This window comes from Bubalus bubalis, chromosome 16 (genome assembly GCF_019923935.1).
Source record: "Bubalus bubalis isolate 160015118507 breed Murrah chromosome 16, NDDB_SH_1, whole genome shotgun sequence".
NCBI lineage: Eukaryota > Metazoa > Chordata > Mammalia > Artiodactyla > Bovidae > Bubalus > Bubalus bubalis.
Window position 1 is genome coordinate 56,643,540 of NC_059172.1, and position 21,232 is coordinate 56,664,771.

Here is a 21,232-nt window from a genome sequence, read left to right on the forward strand (position 1 = left end):
CTTTACCAGCTGAGCCACCAGGGAATCCCCATATAGACACCGTACTTCCACCCAATTCAGTGCGACTGAATGCAATTGGATTCCACACCCCTACTGATAAGCATCTGATATGTGCTGGGCCCTGCCTGAGTCACAGCCCACCCTGGGGCTCTTGGCAGCCTGAGATGGAAGAGAGCAGAGGCTGGACCAGTGTCTGCGGCACTGCAGGCTCTTCAAACAGAAGAGGAATGGGATTTTAGTGAAACTCCAGGCAAACAATCATTCTGCTCCTAGTCCTCTCCTTTTCAAGATTTACTCTTTGATGAATAAGCAGCTCTCAGCAACCTCCCTGCATGCTAAGGAGACATCATTCTCTCTGTGGGGTGACAGTGTTCCTGTAGATGCCGGGCTCTGGCACAGGTGGTGGGCATGAGAACAGGACAGCGGCCATACAGCTGCTCCCCTGGAGAGTTAGAAATGCAGAGAGGGGTACTACTCTGGCCTGGGTGAGTGGCAGGAAGGACAAAGTGGCCTTTGGTATCCTGCCTCTGGGGCTCAAAGAGAGCATAAGGCCATAGGAAACCAATTTGGTTTTCTTCTTTGACTGATGAAAGGCCGCCAGTGTGTGGACAGCGCACTTTGTCCCGCTGCCCCTTGTTTTAAGCTAAAGAGTCAACACAGAAAACCGCTCAGAAATGTGATGCTCTAGCTTTTGATATCGGACTGTCTGCCTGGCCAGGAGTTCTTGTTGTCTGGCTTATGTTCCCCTTGCTGCATCCGTTCAGGGCGGTCTGGCTGCAGTCCCAACAACAGCGAGCGTGGCTGAGCTTTCTGGGCCAGAGGCGTCCTCTCACTTACCCACTTGAGTTTTGCACCTGAAGCTCCTGCAGGTTCTCTGTGACTTTGACAATGTCCAGATCTTGGGCTGGGCCAACATCCACAGCTCTGAAGGTGGGTTTGCTGCTAGTGTTGGGAGGGAAAGGGAGAGCGTGAGAGACGTGAGCTGAAGCAGGAGCTCAGACCAAGATGGTGGGAGTAGCCCCTACTCCCAGGAGAGGGGGCAGCAGAGGGTGCTGGGTGGGGCGTGGCAGGGGAGTGGAGGTGGCCTTGGTCAGCTAGGGTAGTGCCTGCTTATCCAGGACTCAGCCCTGAGCACAGTGCTGACATGGACTTGTTTTCTTGGGCAGGGAAGACTGTTTCAGAGCCCAGAGCTCTGAAGAAATCCTCTGGACACCCTTTTGAACTCCCAGCTCTGTCCTTATTCCAAATGTCCCAGCTGTTTCTCCTGGTTCACAAGGAGGCAGAGGAAACCAGTTAGCACCCATCCCTACCTTGGAGGGAACTAGATGTAGACACTTTGTTCTCCAAACGAGGCATCTGGTCTGCACTTGGTAGTGGGGTACATTTATGGTTCCTTTGGAGGTGGGACAGGCCAAGATCAGGCTTCACGTACATTCAGACAAACATCTGTCTCATTTGGATCACTATCCTTCTTTCTCTCCACAAATCCATGTTTGTCTTCTTTCAAACCTTGAGTGTAAGTCTTCCCTGCTCCAGGAAGTCTTCCCTGATTAATCTCATCTTTCTGATTGTTGCTGTACTGAATGTACCTCTTTTCCATCTCTCCTATCCTTGCCTATCCTTTATACCAGTCATGCTAGCGTAAGCTCTGTATGCAGGTTTGGGTCAACCCAAGACACTGGCTGACTGGCACACTCTCACATGCCCACCCAGGAATCTGGCACTACCTGGATGACCCAGCCATGGCACCTGAAAGGCTGAAGTCTAGCAGTGCTGGGTTTTGTGCTGAGAGCCCTCAAGCCTGAGATTCTTGTCCTGGCTCTGACACTAGCTTGATGTGTGACCCTTGGCAGGTCACATTTTCTCTCTGGGTCTCTCTAAGCCTCAGTTTTCCCCTCTATAAATGATGGGTAGACCAGATGATCTTCAGAGTCCTTCCCATCTTGAGCCATCTAGAGTTTTGTGGTCCTGGGACAAGAAGGCCCTCCTAGCCAGGGAAATCTGAGATACAGAAAGAGGGATCATGGTGGAAGTGGACATTCCCAGGAGAGTTAGCCTCTCTTCACCAGTTACATCATGATGAATAATTCTGATCAGCTTTGATCTTGCAGAGCCCAAGAGTGAGATGGCTTGATGCCTTAAAGAGCTTAGAAGGACAGAAAATCTAGGAGCCTTTTACCTTAAGAACCCCTGGAGACACCCTGGTTTCGTAACCAGCTGCAGCCTGCTCTGCTAGTACAGCTGACACTGCAGTTGGCTGGGCTGCAGTAGGGAGGGGGTGCTGCCGCCAGGAGGCCAGGCTGGGGTTGCTGTTGGGGGAGGGGTGACGCGCGGCAGGGCTTGCCTTCCTAGCTCTCCTTGGGAATGAAGGGGGCAGGGTGTCCTTCCGGAGGGTACTGCAAGTTGCACACTGTGGAGGGCAGAGAGCAGGAGAAACCTGACAACCAGAGAGCAGAAGGCGCAAATAGTTCTGATGGATCGGTGATGTCTGTCTAGAGTACTTACTGAAAAATGAGCTTGAGGCTGCTCTAGGGTTTGATGGAAGAGGATTCTGTGATTGACTGATGGACGATGTCTGCCTAGGATGTATCATTTACACCTAGTCTCTGGGTCCAGTTTCTTAGAATCCTAAAATTTGGGGCCTGCCAGAAAGAGATTATCCCCTGTGCAGCTGAATGCATGGGTCCTTTTCTATCCTCTCCAGTTAGGCTCTGAGTGATCAACTGTCTCCCCTCTCCTCCCTTTATAGATGAAACCTCCACAAAAGAGAGAATTACCCAACTTAGAAACAGATATAATTCTATAATTCTGACACCTGGAAATTAGGGGGTCTTGGGCACACATTCCAGCCCTCTTGCTCCCAGCTACTATCCGATCAAGTTATTCACCTTCTTTGAACCCTACTTATAGAACAGATAGAATAATAACTACCATTTTGGTTTTTGCCAAGATCAAATGAATATAAATATGCAATGTTAATTACCCTTCTTAAAACTGTATATTTTTTCATCCACTGAAGATTTAAAACTGCCTTTGAAATTTGCTGAGAGCTGAGATTGCCCATGAAACTCCAGTGAGATCAGGTTCATTTAAACTAAATTTTAACCAATAGGACTTTGAATAAATAAATAAGATTTTTTTTGTATTCTGGGGCAGGGACGGCATCTTGCCAAACCAAGAAGAAATGAGGGTTGAGGAGTAAAGGAAAGGAGGGGATTATGAGGAGCCTGAACTGTGTGTGGGGGTGGGGATGGGGGTGAGGGGGGGCGGGGGGGGCAGATATTCTCTCTTTCATAACCATCCTATGAGGTTGGCATTGCTTCTCCCATTAATTCTTTTTTTAAATTAATTAATTAATTTGACTGTAGGCTTCCCAGGTGGCTCAGTGGTAAAAGAATCTGCCTGCCAATGCAGGAGACATGGGTTCGATCCCTGAGTTGGGAATATCCCCTGGAGGAGGAAATGGCAACCCACTCCAGAGTTCTTGCCTAGGAAATCCCATGGACAAAGGAGCCTGGTGGGCTATCCATGGGGGTCACAAAAGGGTCGGACATGACTGAGCCACTAAACAACAACAACCAGGTCTTGGCTGTGGCACGCAGGATCTTCAATCTTCATTTTGGCATGCAGGATCTAGTTCACCCACGAGAGGTCAAACCTGGGCCTTTGCATCGGGAGCACAGAGTCTTAGCCACTGGACCACCAGGGAAGACCCCCCGCCCCCGCCTGCACACCTCGCCATTAACTCTTCACAAACTGAGGCTTACAAGATTTAACTTCATGCTGCTTGTAAGGAAAAGTGTTTCAAAAGCAGTTGTCTGACTCCAATACCTACAATTTTTAGGAAAGAGAGAGGAAGGAGGAAGGAAAGAGGGAAAGGGGAAAAGAGGAGGGAAGAAAGAGAGGGAGAGAGGTCGTGGGGTGAGGTGACAGCCACTGGACCTTGGGCTGGGTACCTGTCATAGCCCATCTGCCGACAGGCGGTCTTGGCCAGAGCTTCTGTGAAGCTGTCGAAACAGGCAGAGGCCCAGTTCTTCGTGGCGGGATTCAGCACCTGCAGGGTGGATCGGTCCCTGGAGAGGCGGACTGGGAGGGAAGGAACCCGGGTCAGCTCAGGGCAGGGGCTCATCTGGCTCATCTCCCAAAGAATTCATCATGTGGCCAGCCCAAACTGGTGGTCCAAACCCTCCTGGGAACCGGGGAGCCTCACAGAACACCAAACCTTTCCACCTGAAGGGGAGTTCCTCCTTTTGGCTTTGCTTGATTGAGTCTCATTCTGACAGGAGCTAGGGTGACCAGGAGAAGGCAGTGGCACCCCACTCCAGTACTCTTGCCTGGAAAATCCCATGGATGGAGGAGCCTGGTAGGCTGCAGTCCATGGGGTCGCTGAGGGTCGGACATGACTGAGAGACTTCACTTTCACTTTTCACTTGCATGCATTGGAGAAGGAAATGGCAACCCACTCCAGTGTTCTTGCCTGGAGAATCCCAGGGATGGGGAGCCTGGTGGGCTGCCGTCTATGGGGTTGCACAGAGTTGGACACGACTGAAGTGACTTAGCAGCAGCAGCAGCAGGGTGACCAGATGTCCTGGGAATAATCTCCATTTTGACTTTTGCCCTGGCATAATTATTAATAGCTCCCCTTTCACTTTTGGGCTTCCCCTGTAGCTCAGCTGGTAAAGAATCTGTGCAATGTGGGTGACCTGGGTTCAATCCCTGGGTTGGGAAGGTCCCCTGGAGAAGGGAAAGGCTACCCACTCCAGTATTCTGGCCTGGAGAATTTCCTGGACTGTATAGTCCATAGGGTTGCAAAGAATCGGACAAAACTGAGTGACTTTCACTTTTTAGATGTATTTGCATATATGTATTTGATGGTTGTATTATAAGGCTTTCCTACCTGTGGTTCACACAAGTTCTCTAGTCTGGGAAAACTTCTCAAAGAGGAACCTTGCTCTTTTTTCCATGTAAGGTCAGAGAGGGGTAGGCGAGTGAGAATTGCTATTGGCAGTACTGTGGCAAGGCTCACAGGCATTTGATTTCTGATTAAAAAAAGGAGCAAATACATAGGATGTCACTCAGCCTTGCCCTATAAAAGCCCCCATCACCCGTGTCCTGGGCCGTCTTTTCTTTGCAGAGCCCAAGTACTAGGTGGATTAAGCTGGAATAACCCAGTCCAAGGAAGAACATGGGTTTTTATGTAAAAACCATCCTTTGAAGGACCTAGCTCAGTGTTGTTCCATAACGTGTTACAATAAACACTTCTATAATGAATAGCCACCCCTGGTGGCTCAGATGGTAAATAAACTGTCTGTAATTCAAGAGACTGGGTTCGATCCCTGGGTCAGGAAGATCCCCTGGAGAAGGAAATGGCAACCCACTCCAGTATTCTTGCCTGGAGAATATCCCATGGACAGAGGAGCCTGGGGGACCACAGTCCATGGGATTGCAAAGGGTCAGACACGATTGAGCAACTACACACACATGCAAAATAAATAGAGGAATCAATAGCTGACTAGTGGCCATATGGTCTCTTTGCAGTCCTCTTGAAATAATAGGTGTCAGAGAAAAAAGGGAACTCCCCAAGGTCATTCAATTCAGCGTCTAGGTGCAGCAGGAATGGGGCAGGCTCAGTTACAACTCCCTGTCCCCTCTGGTCCACATTTGTTCATCAAAATGTACCGAGTGTTTGCTATATGTTAAGTATTGGGGATCCAGTAGATAAGACATGATCCTGTTTTTAAGACTCTTACAATAGGGAAGGAAGCTGACTTGTCAGGTGGAAGATGCTATGCAGTGGACCAAGAGGACCTGAGCCAACTTCCTGCTCTGTCTACTCCCCTGGCCCCTTGGCCCCTGGACTCACCTGCCACTGGAGGTCCGTCGGGGAGTTTCTTAACGCAGTACTTCTCATCCTCCCCCGAGGCACAGTCCTGGTGGCCATCACACACCTGCTCCCTTGGGATGAAGAGGAAGGGCTGCCCACAGAGGAAGAAGTAATTGTCCAGAATCACCTTGACTGGAAGACAAGGGCAGGGCAGGGCAGAGAGGGCTGATGGTCAGGCAGGCAGCCCAGGGGTAGGAGAGGCTGTTTCCCTGAAAACCTGCTGGGCCTGGAGACAGGCAGATATGGGTTCCAGGCCCACTTCTGCCACTTAATTGCTGGTGTCCTCAGTCTTCTCATCTGTAAAGTGTTGATAATAACACCAGTCCCCATCCCTAAAGATGGCTGAGGAGTCTATCAAGATCACGTGTGAGGAGCAACTCAGAAATAGCCCCCACTCACTTCTCAACCCCAAGTATTGGTCAGGGCCTCTGCGGACGGAGGAGATAGCACTGGGCCTGGAGTCTGAAGACCTGAGTACTGGCTCTCCCGCCTCCTGGGTGACTTTAGACCAATCGCTGCCCTTTCTGGGCTTCACAGGGTTGTGGAGAATGAACGCTTAGTGGGCTGGTGGTTGTGAAAGTGTCTCTTTGCTATCAAGCACAGTTCTAGGACAAGGTGTTTTTACCTGGGGTTGAAAGACCATTACGAGGTTGGCGTTTTGCTTGCTTTGTCTTCTGCCTCCTTCCTTCAGAGTCTATTACTCCTTCTCTGTCTTGGATGATGGGAAGGAGTCTGGTGTTTTTAAGTCCTCAGGAAACAGATATTTCAATACTTTTCCAAACTCTCCCAGCTCCTCCTGTCTAACTGAACTCTCCTTTGGCCTGAAGCTCCCCTGGGCAGCCTAGCATCACCCTTGAGTGGCCCTCAGAGTGATGCAAACAAGTGTCATGATGGGCCTGCTTATCGCTGCTAACAGCTTTCCAGGCATTGTCACCCGGAGTCCTGACGATAACTTTAGGAGGTAGGTGCCATCATTAACTCACGTTACAAACAATGATATGGACGTTTAGAGAGTTAGGGTTTATTTCCCAAGCCACATGCACTTAGGTGGAGCCAGGATTTCAATTAGTCCATCCAGCTCCAAAGCTCTTTGCTGCTTCTCCCAGCCTTCCTTACAGGAACTTAAAATGTGATTTATTGGTCCTGATGCTCCTGCTTTGAGAAGTAAGGGAGAAGGAGCAGATCAGATATTTCCTCGACTTTCAGGGTTTGGTTCATGGTCAGGAGCCAGGGTGAGAAAGGGTCAGTCCTGCCTCCTGGGGGAAGCCAGGATACAGTGTCACCAGTCGAGCCCCCAGAAACCAAATGTTGGAGCCCAGCCCAGGAGGGAAGTTCAGGTTACTGCTTCTAGTTGCAGAACCTGGGGGCCCCGGGCTGGAAGTCACTCAGGACCTTCTGGGACAAGGAAAGCCTGACTCTAAATCATGTATTAGTACCTGCCCTGGCTCACCCTGAACCTGGCCCTGTCTGCTCTCTCCACTATGGCGGGGCACATGGTCAGAGAAGGTAAGCTCATCTTACTATTAATTTGAGCCAAACATGCTTAGGACAACAAATCTGCTGATGCCCACCACCACTCTTGGGTCAGCCAAGGTCTAAAGGGTTTGGGTTTATCTGCATCTCATGTCCCCCTGGGGCACTCAGGATGGGTGATGTTTATGTTTTGGATCTGCATTTTCACCGCCACGAGGTGGAAATGGACGTACTCATTTGGGGGCCTGATTGTCTGTCCCAGACCCTCAACTGCCATATCCCCCTTCTCTGCCTCAGTGCCCAAGTGGAGACTGACGGGTTGGACCAGATGAGCTCTGAGTGTCCTCCGATGAGGCAGAGGCCGCCCCAGGCTCCTGGAAAGCCGTCCTGGCCTGGTGAGCAAACACATGCCCTTGGCCTCAGCCCTACATATGCATGATGACCTCCACTTTTGCACAGCTTAGTTTTTAATCCAAGTACTTTACACACATTACCTCATTGGTTCTCTGATATCCCTTTGATGAGGAGAGGATATTTTACAGGCGAGGCAACTGAGGTTAAGAGAGGTTGGGAGACTTACTCAAGGTCACACAGCACCAAGAAGGGGCAGCACCGGGATCCCCATCCCAGGTGTCTTGAGTCCTAGTCAGGTCCTCTTGGCCCTACTTCCTGGGTGAAATCTGTGGTCAGTACCCTGCTTGGCTATGGTTGGGGGTGGAGGTGAGGGCTCAGTCGTAGGATGGGGTGTGGGGGAGGCTGAGAGGGACAGGCTCTGGGAATCAGGGCTTGCTTGATTCACTCATCTTTTGCCTGCTTGGATCACACTGGGTCTTAGGCTCCAGCCATGGTGAAGCCCGAGCTCAAGATGGGGTGAGGCGCTGCCCTCCTGGGCATCTTCCCTAATGCCTCTTCCTTCCTCCCCTCCTCACAAGCAGACATGCTCTGCTTCTCCAGCCCCAGAGCTGCCAGAATTCACTCAGCTCTCAGTCTGCAGACCTGGGAAGGAGGAGGCTGGGGGCGCGGCTGCTGCGCAAATTGCCTAAGTAGGTTTGTAACTGGTGCAAACTATGCTTTCCTGGCAGAAGGAATCACTGGGGACAGAATCCATCTGGGATAGATGGGGGAGGAGTTCATCTCCCCTCCACTCCAAGAGGAAGGCTTCGTTCAAAGCAGGGGTGGATTCAAAGCTATATGCACATCACCTCCCCTCGACTCTGCTGGGGTGGGAGGGGTAAGGATGGGCAGCGCTGGGAGGTGAGGGCAGGGGAGGGGTTGGTGGGAGCTACCCCTTGCTGGGGTGAGGCTGGACGCCGGGTGGGGGCTGGGACTTACTGAGGATGGCCACCACAACGATGGTTGCCAGGATCAGCACTGCTGCAATGATCGGGATCCCCACTTTTTTGAAGGTCTCCAACGGTGTGCGGGATTTGCGCAGGGGAGTGACATCTGTAGGGGGAGGGAAAGAGCAGTCAGCTCTCAGAGGCTGCCCCTGCCAAGGGCTACAGCCTCCCCACCCTCTGGCTCCGGGAAAACTTTGGGGACAGTTTTGTTTGGTGCTGGGGTTATTCCTGCAGACTAGGCTCAGCTTCCTCAGCGCGTGGACCCCCACCTCCTTTCACTTTCCCGGGCTTGTCCATCTTTCCCGGTGCTCCTCCCGCCGTGGCACCTGTCCTAGGATGTTTTACCCTGTCCAGTCTGACCTGCGTCTGCCCCAGGAGAGGCCCGTCCCCTTTCCCTTTACTATCACGTGACCTCTTTCCTGGGCTTCCCGAGTGGCGCCAGTGGTAACGAACCTGCCTGTCAATGCAGGAGACGTTAAGAGACGGGATCCAATCCCTGGGTTGGGAAGATTCCCTGGAGAAGGGCATGGCAACCCACTCCAGTATTCTTGCCTGGAGAATCCCATGGTCAGAGGAGCCTGGCAGGCTATAGTCCACAGGGTTGTAAAGAGTCAGACACGACTGAGCACGTGTGCAGGCATCCTCTTTCCCAGGTTAACTTTTGACCAGACTTTAAGCTCCAGGTGTGCAGGGGCTGCCGGCACAGTACATGCTTGTCCAGTCCAGTGCTTCGTAGCTCAGTCGTGTCTGAGTCTTTGTGATCCTATGGACTGTAGCCCTCCAGGCTCCTCTGTCCATGGGATTCTCCAGGCAAGAATACTGGAGTAGGTTGCCATGCCTTCCTCCAGGGGATCTTCCTGACCCAGGGATTGAACCTGTGTCTATTATTGTCTCCTGCATTGGCAGGCGGATTCTTTATCACTAATGCCGCCTGGCAACAGAGTAGGTTATTAATAATGTTAGTGGGTGTTGTTTTTCAAGTTCCAGCAGTGACTGTTCAAAACTATCCTCTTTCCTGGGGCTGTGGACATGGAGACATTTTGCTCCTTCATTCATGTGCAATTTCTTCACTGAGCACTTACCTCTGGGGATACAAGGTTGGCTGGTTTTCCCAGACGTACTTACTGAGAATTCTTTGATGAGTTCCCTTGTCCAGGGCCCAGTGTCTCTGCCTCCCTGATGTCCTCATGGAGAACATCATCATGAAGGGAAGGGTTTTCTTGGTTTGTTGTCTATAAAGTTTGCTGTTTATAAAGTTAACCAACCCTCTGACCTGTGAACAGCATCCCTGCCTGCCTCGGTTCCTTCAGCCTGTCCAGCCATCTGCTGCTAAACAGAGCTTCCTAATACTTTGCTTTCATCCTGTCATGTCCCTGCTCCGGAACCCACAAGGGCTCCCCACGACTTCCATAACTGGACCACACTCTTCTCTGGGCTTTCAAACCCAGTGTAATTTGGTCTCCCTCTCCCAGTCAGATGGATTCCCACTGCTAGTCCTCGCCAGCCCCGGTTCCACACGAACAGGTCCACTCCCTGGTCCTTGCACAACCTGTCATCACTCTTAACTTCAGAACTGTCACTTGGCACTGATTTCTCCTTCCCGGGCTCCCTTAATTGTTTTCTGGTTTGGCAGTTCCCAGGCTTACTCAGGTGATGGAGCACTTGTATGTCTGGTGTTCTTTGGGGATACCAGGGAATACTGATATGTTAAATCGCAAAGTAGAAACTAGGCATCATTTTACCTGCTTAAGATTGTATTGTTTGTGATCTTTATTAACCCATGACCCTGAAATAATAAGCTGTCAAAGTAAGTGGGTTTGGTCATTTCCTTATGAACCTGTCATATTAATATTTGTTCTCTGCTCACTTTTTTTTTCTTTTTTTTTTTTTTGCTGATCCAGGCTATCAGGCATAGGTATCAATAATTTAAGGAAATGGAACGAGAGGGAAAAAAATCCCTCTATATTTGGGAAGACTTTATCTATTAACTCCTTTTTTCTGCTGTAAGTCAGGCAAATACTGCTATTTTCATTTTATATGCTATTTTTTGCTTTTATTTTTTACAATTTAATTAAACAAATTTTTGACATGTGGGATCTTAGTTCCCAGACCAGGGATCAAACTGGCATCCTCTGCAGTGGAAGTGTGGAGATTTAACCACTGGACCGCCAGGGAAGTCCCTCCCATTTTCTGTTTTACTAGTGAAAGCACTTTTGTTCAGGCTGTTCCTTGGCAGCATGGTCAGACTGTAAACTTCATGAGGGCAGGGACATTAGCTCTTGTATTTACGCTGTAGCTCAACATCCAGTCCAGGGCCTGGCCCATTCAGGCTTCACAGTATTGTTGAAGGAATGAGAGAATGAGGAACTGAATGAGTGAATTAGACAGTCACTGCCACTGGGGTTTTAGGTTTGTTGATCCTATTTCTCCAGAGACTGTGCTTCCTTCTTATACTAATACAATGAATCCTGGAGATTACACTTGCTCAATTAATGTTTGTTGAATGATGGATGGGTGTCTCCCGTAGCATTTATCACTTGGAGGTGGTGGTGAGGGTCCTGCAAGAGGGGTTTAGTATCTACTTGGTAACTGATTTGAGGCCGAGGTAGACAAAGGAAAGCTAGACCTGAGCTTACCGAGGCTGTTCAGGGGTCGATTGATCTCAGGATCCTGTAATTGAAGGAAAAATAGCGAGTTAAGTGAGGGAGCCTCTTAAGCTGGGGCTCTGAACTGAGGGAAGGGCTTTTATCTACATTCTCTTTTCCCTGTTAAGTCTAAGTTGGAGGTCTCCATGATAACTAAATAATTGGTTAAAAATATATAAATCAGTTACGCATTCAAATGACCCGGTACAGCAGATTTACTAGTTGTAGCTACTAGTTATCAATTATAGAAGCAACTGGCTGCTGGGCTATTGTGTGTTTTACTGAGTTTCTAAGGTGATTTTGCTTTCTTTTATGTTTTTGTCCATCATTTGTCTACTTTTATGGATGATATAATTCTTTAGAAACTTGAACAAACACTTCACAAAAGGAGATGCTTCCATGGCCAATTAAGTGCCAAAAGATGCTTGATATCATCACTCATCAGCCTAATGTAAATTATTATTATTATTTTTACCATGCCACACGGCTTGTGGGATCTTAGTTCTCTGACCGGGAGTTGAACCTAGGCCTTCAGCAGTGAAAGTGCAGAGTCCTAACCACTGGACCACCAGGGAATTCCAGGCCAAAGTAAATTCAAACCACAACGAGCCATGTCTACACAGACACCAGAGTGGCTAAAATTAAAAAGCCTGACAATAACAAGTGTTGATGAGAATGTGGAGCAGCTGGAAATCTCACACACTGCTGCTGTGAGTGTAAATTGGTACAAATATTTTGGAAAAAGGTTTAGCTGAGTTTACTAAAGCTAAACAAATGACTCTTCTATGATTCTATGACCAAGAATTAGGGCCAAGAGAAATGAGTACATCTGTCCAGCAAAACACCTGTGTAGAAGTCTTCCTACTATATCCAAAAGTCAATCACTGGTGGAATAGATATGTAAATTGTGGTATATTCATATAATGGAATATAATTCAGCAGTAGACAGGAATAAACTAGTGCAAATGCAATGACGCATGGAGTAATCTCAAAGACATAATAATAATAAAAAAGAAACTATAGACATGAATATTATTTCATATATGTGATTAAAAGGTAAAGGTAATCCATGGTGATAGAAATCATAACAGTGATTATAATGAGGGTTATTGGAAGGAGCACAATGGAGCCTTTTGGAATGTTGGAAAACTGGATCTTGATCTAAGTGTTGATTACATGAGGGTATATTGTTGTTCAGCCGCTAGGTTGTGTCCAACTCTTTTGTAGCCCCATGGACTGTAGCCTGTCAGGCTCTCTGTCCATGGGATTTCACAGGCAAAAATACTGGAGTGGGTTGCCAGTTCCTTTTTCAGGGCATCCTTCTGACCCAGAGATTGAACCTGAGTCTCTTGCATAGCAGGCAAATTCTTTACCACTGAGCCCCTATGGGTAAAAATTCATTGAATTGCACATTTTAGATTTGAGTAATTTACTGAACATATATTATACTCAACAGAATAAACAGACAGAAAAAAAAAGCAACCAGGACACTAAAGTATTTCTTGAAGTGTAGTCTTGTCAACACACATACAGAAATATATACACAATGACTCTCATGCAAAGTACTCGCACCCTTTCCTGCAATGCAGAGGCTAGGGGAGGGTGCTGCCTAAGTTCATGCTTTCCTGCCACCTGTGAACTCTCTTTTCTTTCTTCCTTTTCCTTGTCTAGCGCATGACCGGGAGCCCCTGGGCAGGGTGAGGTCTAGGTCTCCACCCCGGGGCTCACCTGCCCACTGGCTGAGGTCACAGCCATTCCAGAGCAGGTGGGGAAGCTGCAGGTCCCTGGACATTTCCAGCTGGAATTTCCTGAGTCCCATTGGGGATTGAGAGGGACTCTTCTAATGCCTGGAGGGGAGGGTGGTGATCTAGATTATAAATTGTGGGGTCCCTGGGAGCTACCTGCTCTCATGGCAGACACAGTCACTGGGAGAAGGAGCTTCTTCCTTTCTTCCTCAACTCTGGGGTCTGCTGTGGGGACGTGCCTGGCTTTGCCCTATGGGGGCACTAGGCCACGGGTAGCTGGGGGATGCAGCAGAGATGGCCAAGGCTCTGCAGGGACCAAGTTGGAACATGGGCTCTGCCTCCTATTAACTGTGAGCCTTTGGGCAAGATACTTAACCTCTCTGAGCTTTAGGTGTCCCCTCGGTAGAGTGGGGAAAATGACACCTGCATCATAGTGCTGCCGTGAAATATCTAGTGGGAAGTGCCTGGTTCACAAAGCAGCTCCTTCCGGGCCCTTCCTCCCTGTGCCCCCAGACGCTTGGCCCAGGACTCTACCCCAGGAACTCTCCAGTCAGGTGATCTCTATTTCTTATTGCCTTTGCCTTGGGTGCTTTGCATCTGGCTTGTACCTAGTAGAGGCCCAGTAAATGACAGCTAGAATTCTGGGCTCTGTACTATAGCTCCTTCTGGGCCATCTCTCCTCCACCAGGGCCTGCATCAGCAGCTACTTCCAGGATGAAGATGAGAACAAATCCAGTGACTCCCTCCATTTTGGTAGCTACAGAGTCAGGTGATGTTACCAACAGTAATCTACACACAATCAGCAAGTAACAGTCTACAAAGCTCTTTTGTCTAATTCAGTCAAATACAAAGGTGAAAAGAAATAACACTTGTCTGATAACCAGAGTGGTTCAATAGCTAAGTATTAAACAACTATTTGTTGAGGGTCTGTGTTGTACCAGGCACTGCTCTGGGAGCTATGGATTTAAAGACAAATGAGAAATAATTACAGCAAGGATGGGAGAAGTGCCAAACAAGATACGCCGGATCCTGCTCTTGAGAAGCTTGTATCCTGGGGTGAGGAGTGGGTGGGGGAGTCAGGGGGTGAGTAAGGGAGGGTAGGGGAGAGTAGGGGAAGTTAGGGGAGAGCCGACCATCAACAGATAAACCCAGAGAGAGCTGGGTGCTATGTGGAGAGTAATGTGGGTGATGGAAGACAGTGCCTGGCTGTGTGCTGAGAATGGGAGATCTAGGGAAGGGATCATCTTAGGGAGCGCCTCTGGTCTGAGGCTTGAATGACCGGAAGTTGCCAGGCAGGCAGGAATAAGCTTGGTGCTGGAGGAACAGAATGGAGATCAGTGTGGCTACAGCAAGGAGGGATAAACAGACAGTTGGTGAAAGATTCAACTGTGCTTCAAAGATAAAGGCAATGCGTGTGTGTGTGTTCAGTTGCTCCAAGTCTGACTTTTTGCAACCCCCTGGACTGTAGCCTGTCAGGCTCCACTGTTTATGGAATTTTCCAGGCAAGAATACTGGAGTGGGTTGCAGTTTCCTCCTCCAGGGGATCTTCCTGACCCAGGGATGAACCCAAGTTGACCTCAGTTTCTCGTGTCTCCTGTGTTGGCAGGCAGATTCTTTACCAGTGCGCCACCTGGGAAGCCCCTGAAGGCAATGTGTGCTTAGACGCTTACTCATGTCTGACTCTTTGAGACCTCGTGGCCTGTATCCCACCAGGCTCCTCTGTCCATGGGGATTCTCCAGGCAAGAATATGGAGTGGATTGCCATGCCCTCCTCCAGGGCCTAAAGGCAATCGACCTTCCTAATAGATTGAATGCTTTTGGGTGTTTAGTGAACAGGCAAGAGGGTACACGCTGGGATGTGGAAGGCTACAGGAGGGGCAGTTTGGAGGGGTATCAAGAACATCCAGTTAGTGGCCAGTCCCCTGTCAAGTCCTTCTTTTTCAGAGTCTGCCTGCACATAAGTGTCTGCATTGGTTGAAGCAGGTAGCTCGAGTCTCTTTTGTTTATTATTTCAACAAATATTGACTGTTTTCCTTTGGTGGGTCCGGAATTGCAAAGCAGGAACCAAAGAGGCTTTCAGCCTGTTCTTGCTGGGACCTTGAATTCCTCACCTCTGAACTGAAGTGACCTCAGCACCCCGGACTAATATGCTTTCTGTCGATATCTACTGAATAGTGGTCATTATACCGAAAAGCCTTACCTTTTAGAAAACAAAAGAAAAATGAGGAGAAAAGCCTGCAAACTAGAAGGATAGAGGCTGCGGGTGTTTTGGTCATTACTGTACCCCTGGTGTCTCCTACAATGCCTGACACATTATGGGTAGTTAATAAATCTTTGCTGAATGAAAAAATTAAGGAAAAGATTGCAGTTTTAGGGCTCAGTCCCAAGCTAGCCTTGAGAAGCTGGCTGTTAATTCGCACAATAGAATATTATGCTGCAGTCAAAACACACAAAGTATAGTGCTGCGAAGTATTACGAATGGCTTGAGCAATTTCATATTAAAGGAAAAATTAACTCCTGGAAGATTTCATAGAACACAGAATTTTTCCTGGAAAAAAGCAAGGAAATTATGAACATGGCATTCAGGTTGATTCTAGCACCCTTTCTGGACTATCAAATATGTACAACTAAGATTTGTTGAATTAATAAACAAAAGAGACTTGCCCACCTCCCTCAGCAAGGAGATCGCCTGGTTAGATATAGGATATTGCTAAATCCTAGCTTTTGTTTTGGGTGGTAGGTTTATGGAGACTTATTATGTTACTGAAACTAGGGGGTGAGCTCTGTACAGTGAGCCCTGCATTGGCCACCAGTGAAAAATGCCATGAGTCAAGGATTATGATTTATCCAGGGCCGTGTACCTGAGGGTCAAAGAGAAAGCAAAAATGCAACCACCTGGCTCTGCTGAGGGGTTCAAGGTGTTAAACTCCCCTCCTCCTGATGTTCTGCTCTGATTCCGTTTTTTTTTTTTTTTAAGATTTTTGTTTTTGATATGGATCATTTTTAAAGTCTTTATTGAATTTGTTACAATATTGCATTTATTTTATGTTTTGGATTTTTGGCCCCAAGGCATGTGGGAACTTAACTCCCTGACCAGGGATCGAACCTGCACCCTCTGCATTGGAAGGTGAAGTCTTAACCACTGGACCACCTGGGAAGTCCCTGCTAGTCTTATGCTGCCTGAGTTCTTCAGTTAGTGGCTCATTCTTTGGTTTTTCTTGAAGCCTCTCTGGCAAACATCTCCAGCACAGAGATCAGAGATGATGGGTTACTAAACTTCTGGCAAGGGCAGCTGCTGAAGGTCAAGGGCATTGGGGATAGTGGGTAGGAAGGTAGGTGAGTTTTAGGCTTACGAATGACAGCTGAGGAAAATCAATGCCAACGACTTTCCTGAGCAGGATAAAGGTGGGGACTCAGCAGCTGCGTTGCCTTTTGGTCCAAAATCAATCCTGAGCAGAGGGAGGCTGGGGGGAGCTGAGAGATGTGGGGACCAGATTAGATCCTGGGATCTGGCCCGCCCCCAACATTGTGGTGGATTCCCACATGATCACAGTGTACACGGCTGAAAGGGTCTCTGGACACCATCTCAGGCGACTCCCTTGTTTTCCTGGAGAAACCCCTCCAGGCCGGGGGAATGTCTTGCCTTGCAGCTGATAGAGTGAAGGGGGCCATGAGGCCACCAAAGACCAGCTGTGCCTCCTTCCGCTTTGCTGGAGGCGTCTCTGTTTATCCTCAGCTTGAACTCAGCCTCTGGCCACAACTGCCACAGCCCAGGCCCAGCCCTGCCCATGCAAAGGTGTTGGCCCTCCTCTTTTGGTTGGGGCTGCTGGTGGGGTCACCTGCTTTATTGACTCAGTCTGCCAGTAGAGCCCTGACTCACAGGGCCAGCTGAACCGGTGTCTGACCCAGGGCTTATCCTGGAATAAGGCTCCTGCTGTCTGGAGTAAAACAAAAGGGCAAGAATCCCTAGGGCCCCAGAGACCCCAGAGCTGGAGGGAGGTGGGAGGTGGGTGGAAGTTATTTGACTGGAAAACATTATGTTAGTGCCTACTGCCTGATTCTCTCCGAGAATCTTCTTACTTTGCTTCTCAATTGGTGGCAGAAAGACATTAACCCAAGACCTAAATATGGAGGCAGAACAACTTATTCTGCAGTTGGGTATTGTTACATATCTTTCATAAATGCCACGAGGATTAAATATTTTCACAACAACCCTGAGAAATTATCCCCACTTTATACAAGAGAAAACCCAGACTCCTATAGATTGAGTGGTCACTATGGCCCCAGAGTAAGTAACAGATCCAGCCCTTGAGGCCAGCCTCTTGGACTTGATGGACTGTTGTTTTCATTTCCCCACTGTTTCAGGAACCTGTTTGGTTGTTATCAACCAGTACTGGATCCTTCTGATTCTCCACTCCCCTGCAACGAGGTCTTCAGTTCAGTTCAGTTCAGTTGCTCAGTCGTGTCCGACTCTTTGCGACCCCATGAATGTCTAGTTGCATATAATTAGCATGCAATCAACATGTAGAACTTAACTCCCAGCATCTCCCCAGCCCTTCTTCAGTCTGGAGGCAAACCCACCTCTGCTTGGTTCTCGACTCTGCTAAATTGTCCATGAGCAGGGGTGAGAAAACCTTGCTCCCAGGCTGAGTTAAGGAAAGGCCTACTACAGTGCTTGGTACCTGGCAGGAGCTTTATTGATTTACTACCCCTTCTTCCCTCTGTTCTTTTAGCTTTGCACCTTTATCACCTGCTCTCCTTCGTTATTTACCTTTATTTTATTTACTTTCTTTCCTTTATTTACCTCAGCCACTGCTGTTTTACTATTTTTTTAACTTTTAGTTTTCCACTGGGGTACAGCCGATAAACAATGTTGTGATAGTTTTAGGTGGACAGCAAAGGGACTCAGCCGTGCACATACATGTATCCATCCTCTCCCACACTCGGCTCCCAGCCAGGCTGCCACATAACACTGAGCAGAGTTTCCTGTGCTAGACAGTAGGTCCTTGTTGGTTATCTGTTTTAAATACAGCATGTGTGCATGTCCATCCCAAACTCCCTAATTATCCTTTCCCCTCAAGTCCCTGCTGTTTTAGATCCCAAGAAACTCCTAGTTGTATTTAGCTCAGCTCCAAATCACAGATAACTATCTCAGCTGTTTCCCCTCCAGCACAGAGATGATGAATCAAACAGAAGGCAGCTCTTGTTTTTAAATGGGGGCGAGGATTAAGTGTACTGTAGGAAAGACAAAGACCCAGTTGGGGGAGTATGAGTTCTCATCTTGCCCTGTCTTCTAACTTGCTGCGTGAGCTTGGGCATGCTCCTCGACCTCTCTGAACCTCAAGATGCCTTCAGTAATTGGGAGCTCTCTTTCAGAGATGATGAAGCAGAGAAGAGGGTAACTAACCACACAATGAAATGGGCACCACCAGGCTAATAATGAGGCAAAGAAGAAGCAACTGCTCACAGAGGCCAGAAAGCCTGGTCAGCTCCTTGGTGTGCTTTCTTTGCCAAGTAGCCTGCCCTTGGACCTCATTTCTCTCTTCTTTTCTGTAATGCTATCTCTTCATTCCTTATTCCAGAAAGAAATTGGTAGGGGCACAGAGCTGGCTGATTGGGGTGTAGAAGAAGGGAGAAAAGCAGGGGTCTACAGAAAGGGGCTTTCTGGCCCTGATCTGGTCTGTGGCAGCTTCAGGCTCCCAAGGGGTCTGAAGCCCTGGCTTCCCATAGTCTCCCTGGGAAAACTTAGAGCAGGGATGCTACTGTTGCTAGGTGATGGGATATACAGGTCCTTTGGGGCTCTGGCAGGTGGCAGCTAGGTTGCTAAGGCTGGTGATACGGTAGGGAGGCGGGAAACCCAGGGGAGGGGGTGAGGGAAGTTCTCTTGGTGAGCCAGGGGACCCAGAGGCTGCTCCCAGTTAGCCTGCAGAGCGGGGCTCGGCCATCGGCTGGCTCAGGGGCTGCTCTGAGGGGCCTTACACAGTTCTGACCCACGAACCTGCATCTCACTCCCAACCTGACAGCAAGCAGTTACATACTGTCCATCCGCAGTCTGATGCCTTTGGCAGGCTGAAGCGAGTACCCTCTCTCTAGGGTGCCTCAGCCATGACAGGTAAGGTAAGGAGGGTGGCCGTGAGTGGGGCTGAGGGATCACGAGTCAAGAGAGGAGAGTGTGAGTGTCCTGAGATGAGCCTGGATGGGAAGCAGCAGCCCTGAGTACATGGAAGGTTCTCAGAGATGACAGATCATGCTGGCTTTCAAGTATCTTCTGAACTGTTAGAGCCCATGGCCAGGCAGAGCCCCTCAGCCATGGCCACGTACAGGTGGGTATCCCCGCCCTGGCAAGGAGGGGCCTCTGGATACGCCCTTGCTCACTCTGCCTTGGGCAGAGATGTCCTTATGCAGCATGCTTTCCTTTGGACCAACCTCAGTCTCAGTTGTTACATTCAAAACCATTTTGTCTTGTTCTAAGCCACAGAGATGCTGACCTGTTGGCAACTTGAGCTGAGCACCTTGGCCCCATCCCAGCTTATAATGGCTCCAGGGCAGGGCCTGGGGCGGAAGGGAGGTGTCGGGTGACCTGCCATTACCCTGTGGCCAGCCTGCTGTTCACTGCCATCAATTAAGAATCAGCCTTTGTGTGCAGGCACGGCTCTCAACTCCAGGTAGAGCCAGGGGAGAGAGCAAAGGTGGCTTACAAGTGAGGAAACTGAGGTCCAGAGGCACTGTGCTGTCTCGCCCCAGGTCACATGGCTGAACATTGGGAAGGGCTGGCGGGAGGTATTAGTACATGCTTGTTGGGTTGAGTCAAACTGAAGGAAGCTGGGGTTCCCCAGTGCAGAGCCCTTGCCTCCAGCTGATGTTGCTGTTACCTGTCGCTCCTACAAATCCCACCTGAGGGCCATCCTTCGGCCTCAGGAGGAGCAGCCCCTTCTCTGCAGCCTCTCTGAGTTCTCTTAGCAATTCTACTTTATTCAGTTTGCTTTCTGACAGTGGCTCCATCCAGCCCACTTTCCCTTCCCTGCAGGGTGTGATGGGGAGGAGGGTGTCCTCACCTTTGCACACCTGAGGGCCATGCCTGCGCAGAGGCTGAAGGGGACAGGAGAGCCGCCAGGAGGCAGGACACCCAGACTGACAGGGACCCTTAGGGGGTTGCCTTTGGAAAGGGCTGATGGATCTCAAAGCTTGGCTGGGTTCTCTAAACCTTGTAATTTACCTGAACTAAGGAACGGCGATCGTGATTCGGGCTGAGGTTGATAAAAGAATCCCACAAAGTTTATATTGCCTTGGAAAAATCATACTCCCTTTGCTTGTCCTGAAGTGTCCTTTAAAGTTTAACAGGGAGAGAAATGGTGGGGAGGGAAGAGGGACTTTGGTGTTATAAAATCTAACTCTTCTATTTACCTGCGGAGCTCTTTTTTAGCTACTATTTACTAGGTAAATCATTTAACATCTTCTGGACTGAGTTTTTTCCTTCGGAACTCAGGTGTGATAAAACTTACTGTGATAAAACCTGACAGTGAGAAAGTTTCCATCAGGTACTTTACATCCTAGTTTCGATGCACCTTTTCAAGCTCACAGAAACCCCCATCTGGTCTTCTCATGGTCAAACAGACTTGCTCATGGTCCCGCTCACTTGGTGTTTGTGGTCTGAGGAGGGGTGTCTCTGCTCTTGTACCCTCTGAACTCTGAGTCAGGAGCACTGGCCTGAATCTAGTTCCGCCCCTTATCGACAGTATGATCCTGAGCAAGTTACTCAGTTTTTCTGTTTCCTCATCTGTAAAATGGGGAGAATACGATCTACTTCACAGGGTTGTTGGTGAGGATTCACTGAGATGACGCGCACAGTGCTTTGATGTGCAGAGAAACTGTTGGTGTTGTTCAGTCACTCAGTCATGTCTGACTCTTCGCGACCCCATGGACTGTAGCCCACCAGGCTTCTCTGTCCATGGAATTCTCCAGGCAAGAATACTGGAGTGGGTAGCCATTCCCTGCTTTAGGGGATCTTCCTGACGTGAAAATTCACCCCTCCAACATGCCCCGGAGGCCTGGGGAGCAGGACTCCTCGCAGCAGTGGAGGAGGGGTCTGAAGGTGGCTCCGCACAGGGAGGACTGAGCATTCTCCCTTGTTCCGCATGAGGCCAG

General features: G+C 49.1%; 1 protein-coding gene across 3 annotated transcripts in view; it reads right to left on the bottom strand.

Annotated features, from left to right (window-relative positions):
• Positions 1-21,232, bottom strand: part of TMPRSS4 (transmembrane serine protease 4) — a 39,009-nt gene that overhangs the window by 9,350 nt on the left and 8,427 nt on the right. For 2 of the 3 annotated variants that reach the window (XM_025266822.3, XR_006545387.2), the window contains exons 2-6: positions 11,334-11,367; positions 8,690-8,803; positions 5,864-6,016; positions 3,957-4,086; positions 838-942 (exon numbers count right to left, since the gene is read on the bottom strand). In XM_025266822.3, the coding sequence (XP_025122607.1) occupies positions 838-942; positions 3,957-4,086; positions 5,864-6,016; positions 8,690-8,803; positions 11,334-11,367 (536 nt within the window). The remainder of the gene's footprint in view (positions 1-837; positions 943-3,956; positions 4,087-5,863; positions 6,017-8,689; positions 8,804-11,333; positions 11,368-21,232) is intronic. The other variant, XM_006044712.4, reaches the window with a different exon arrangement.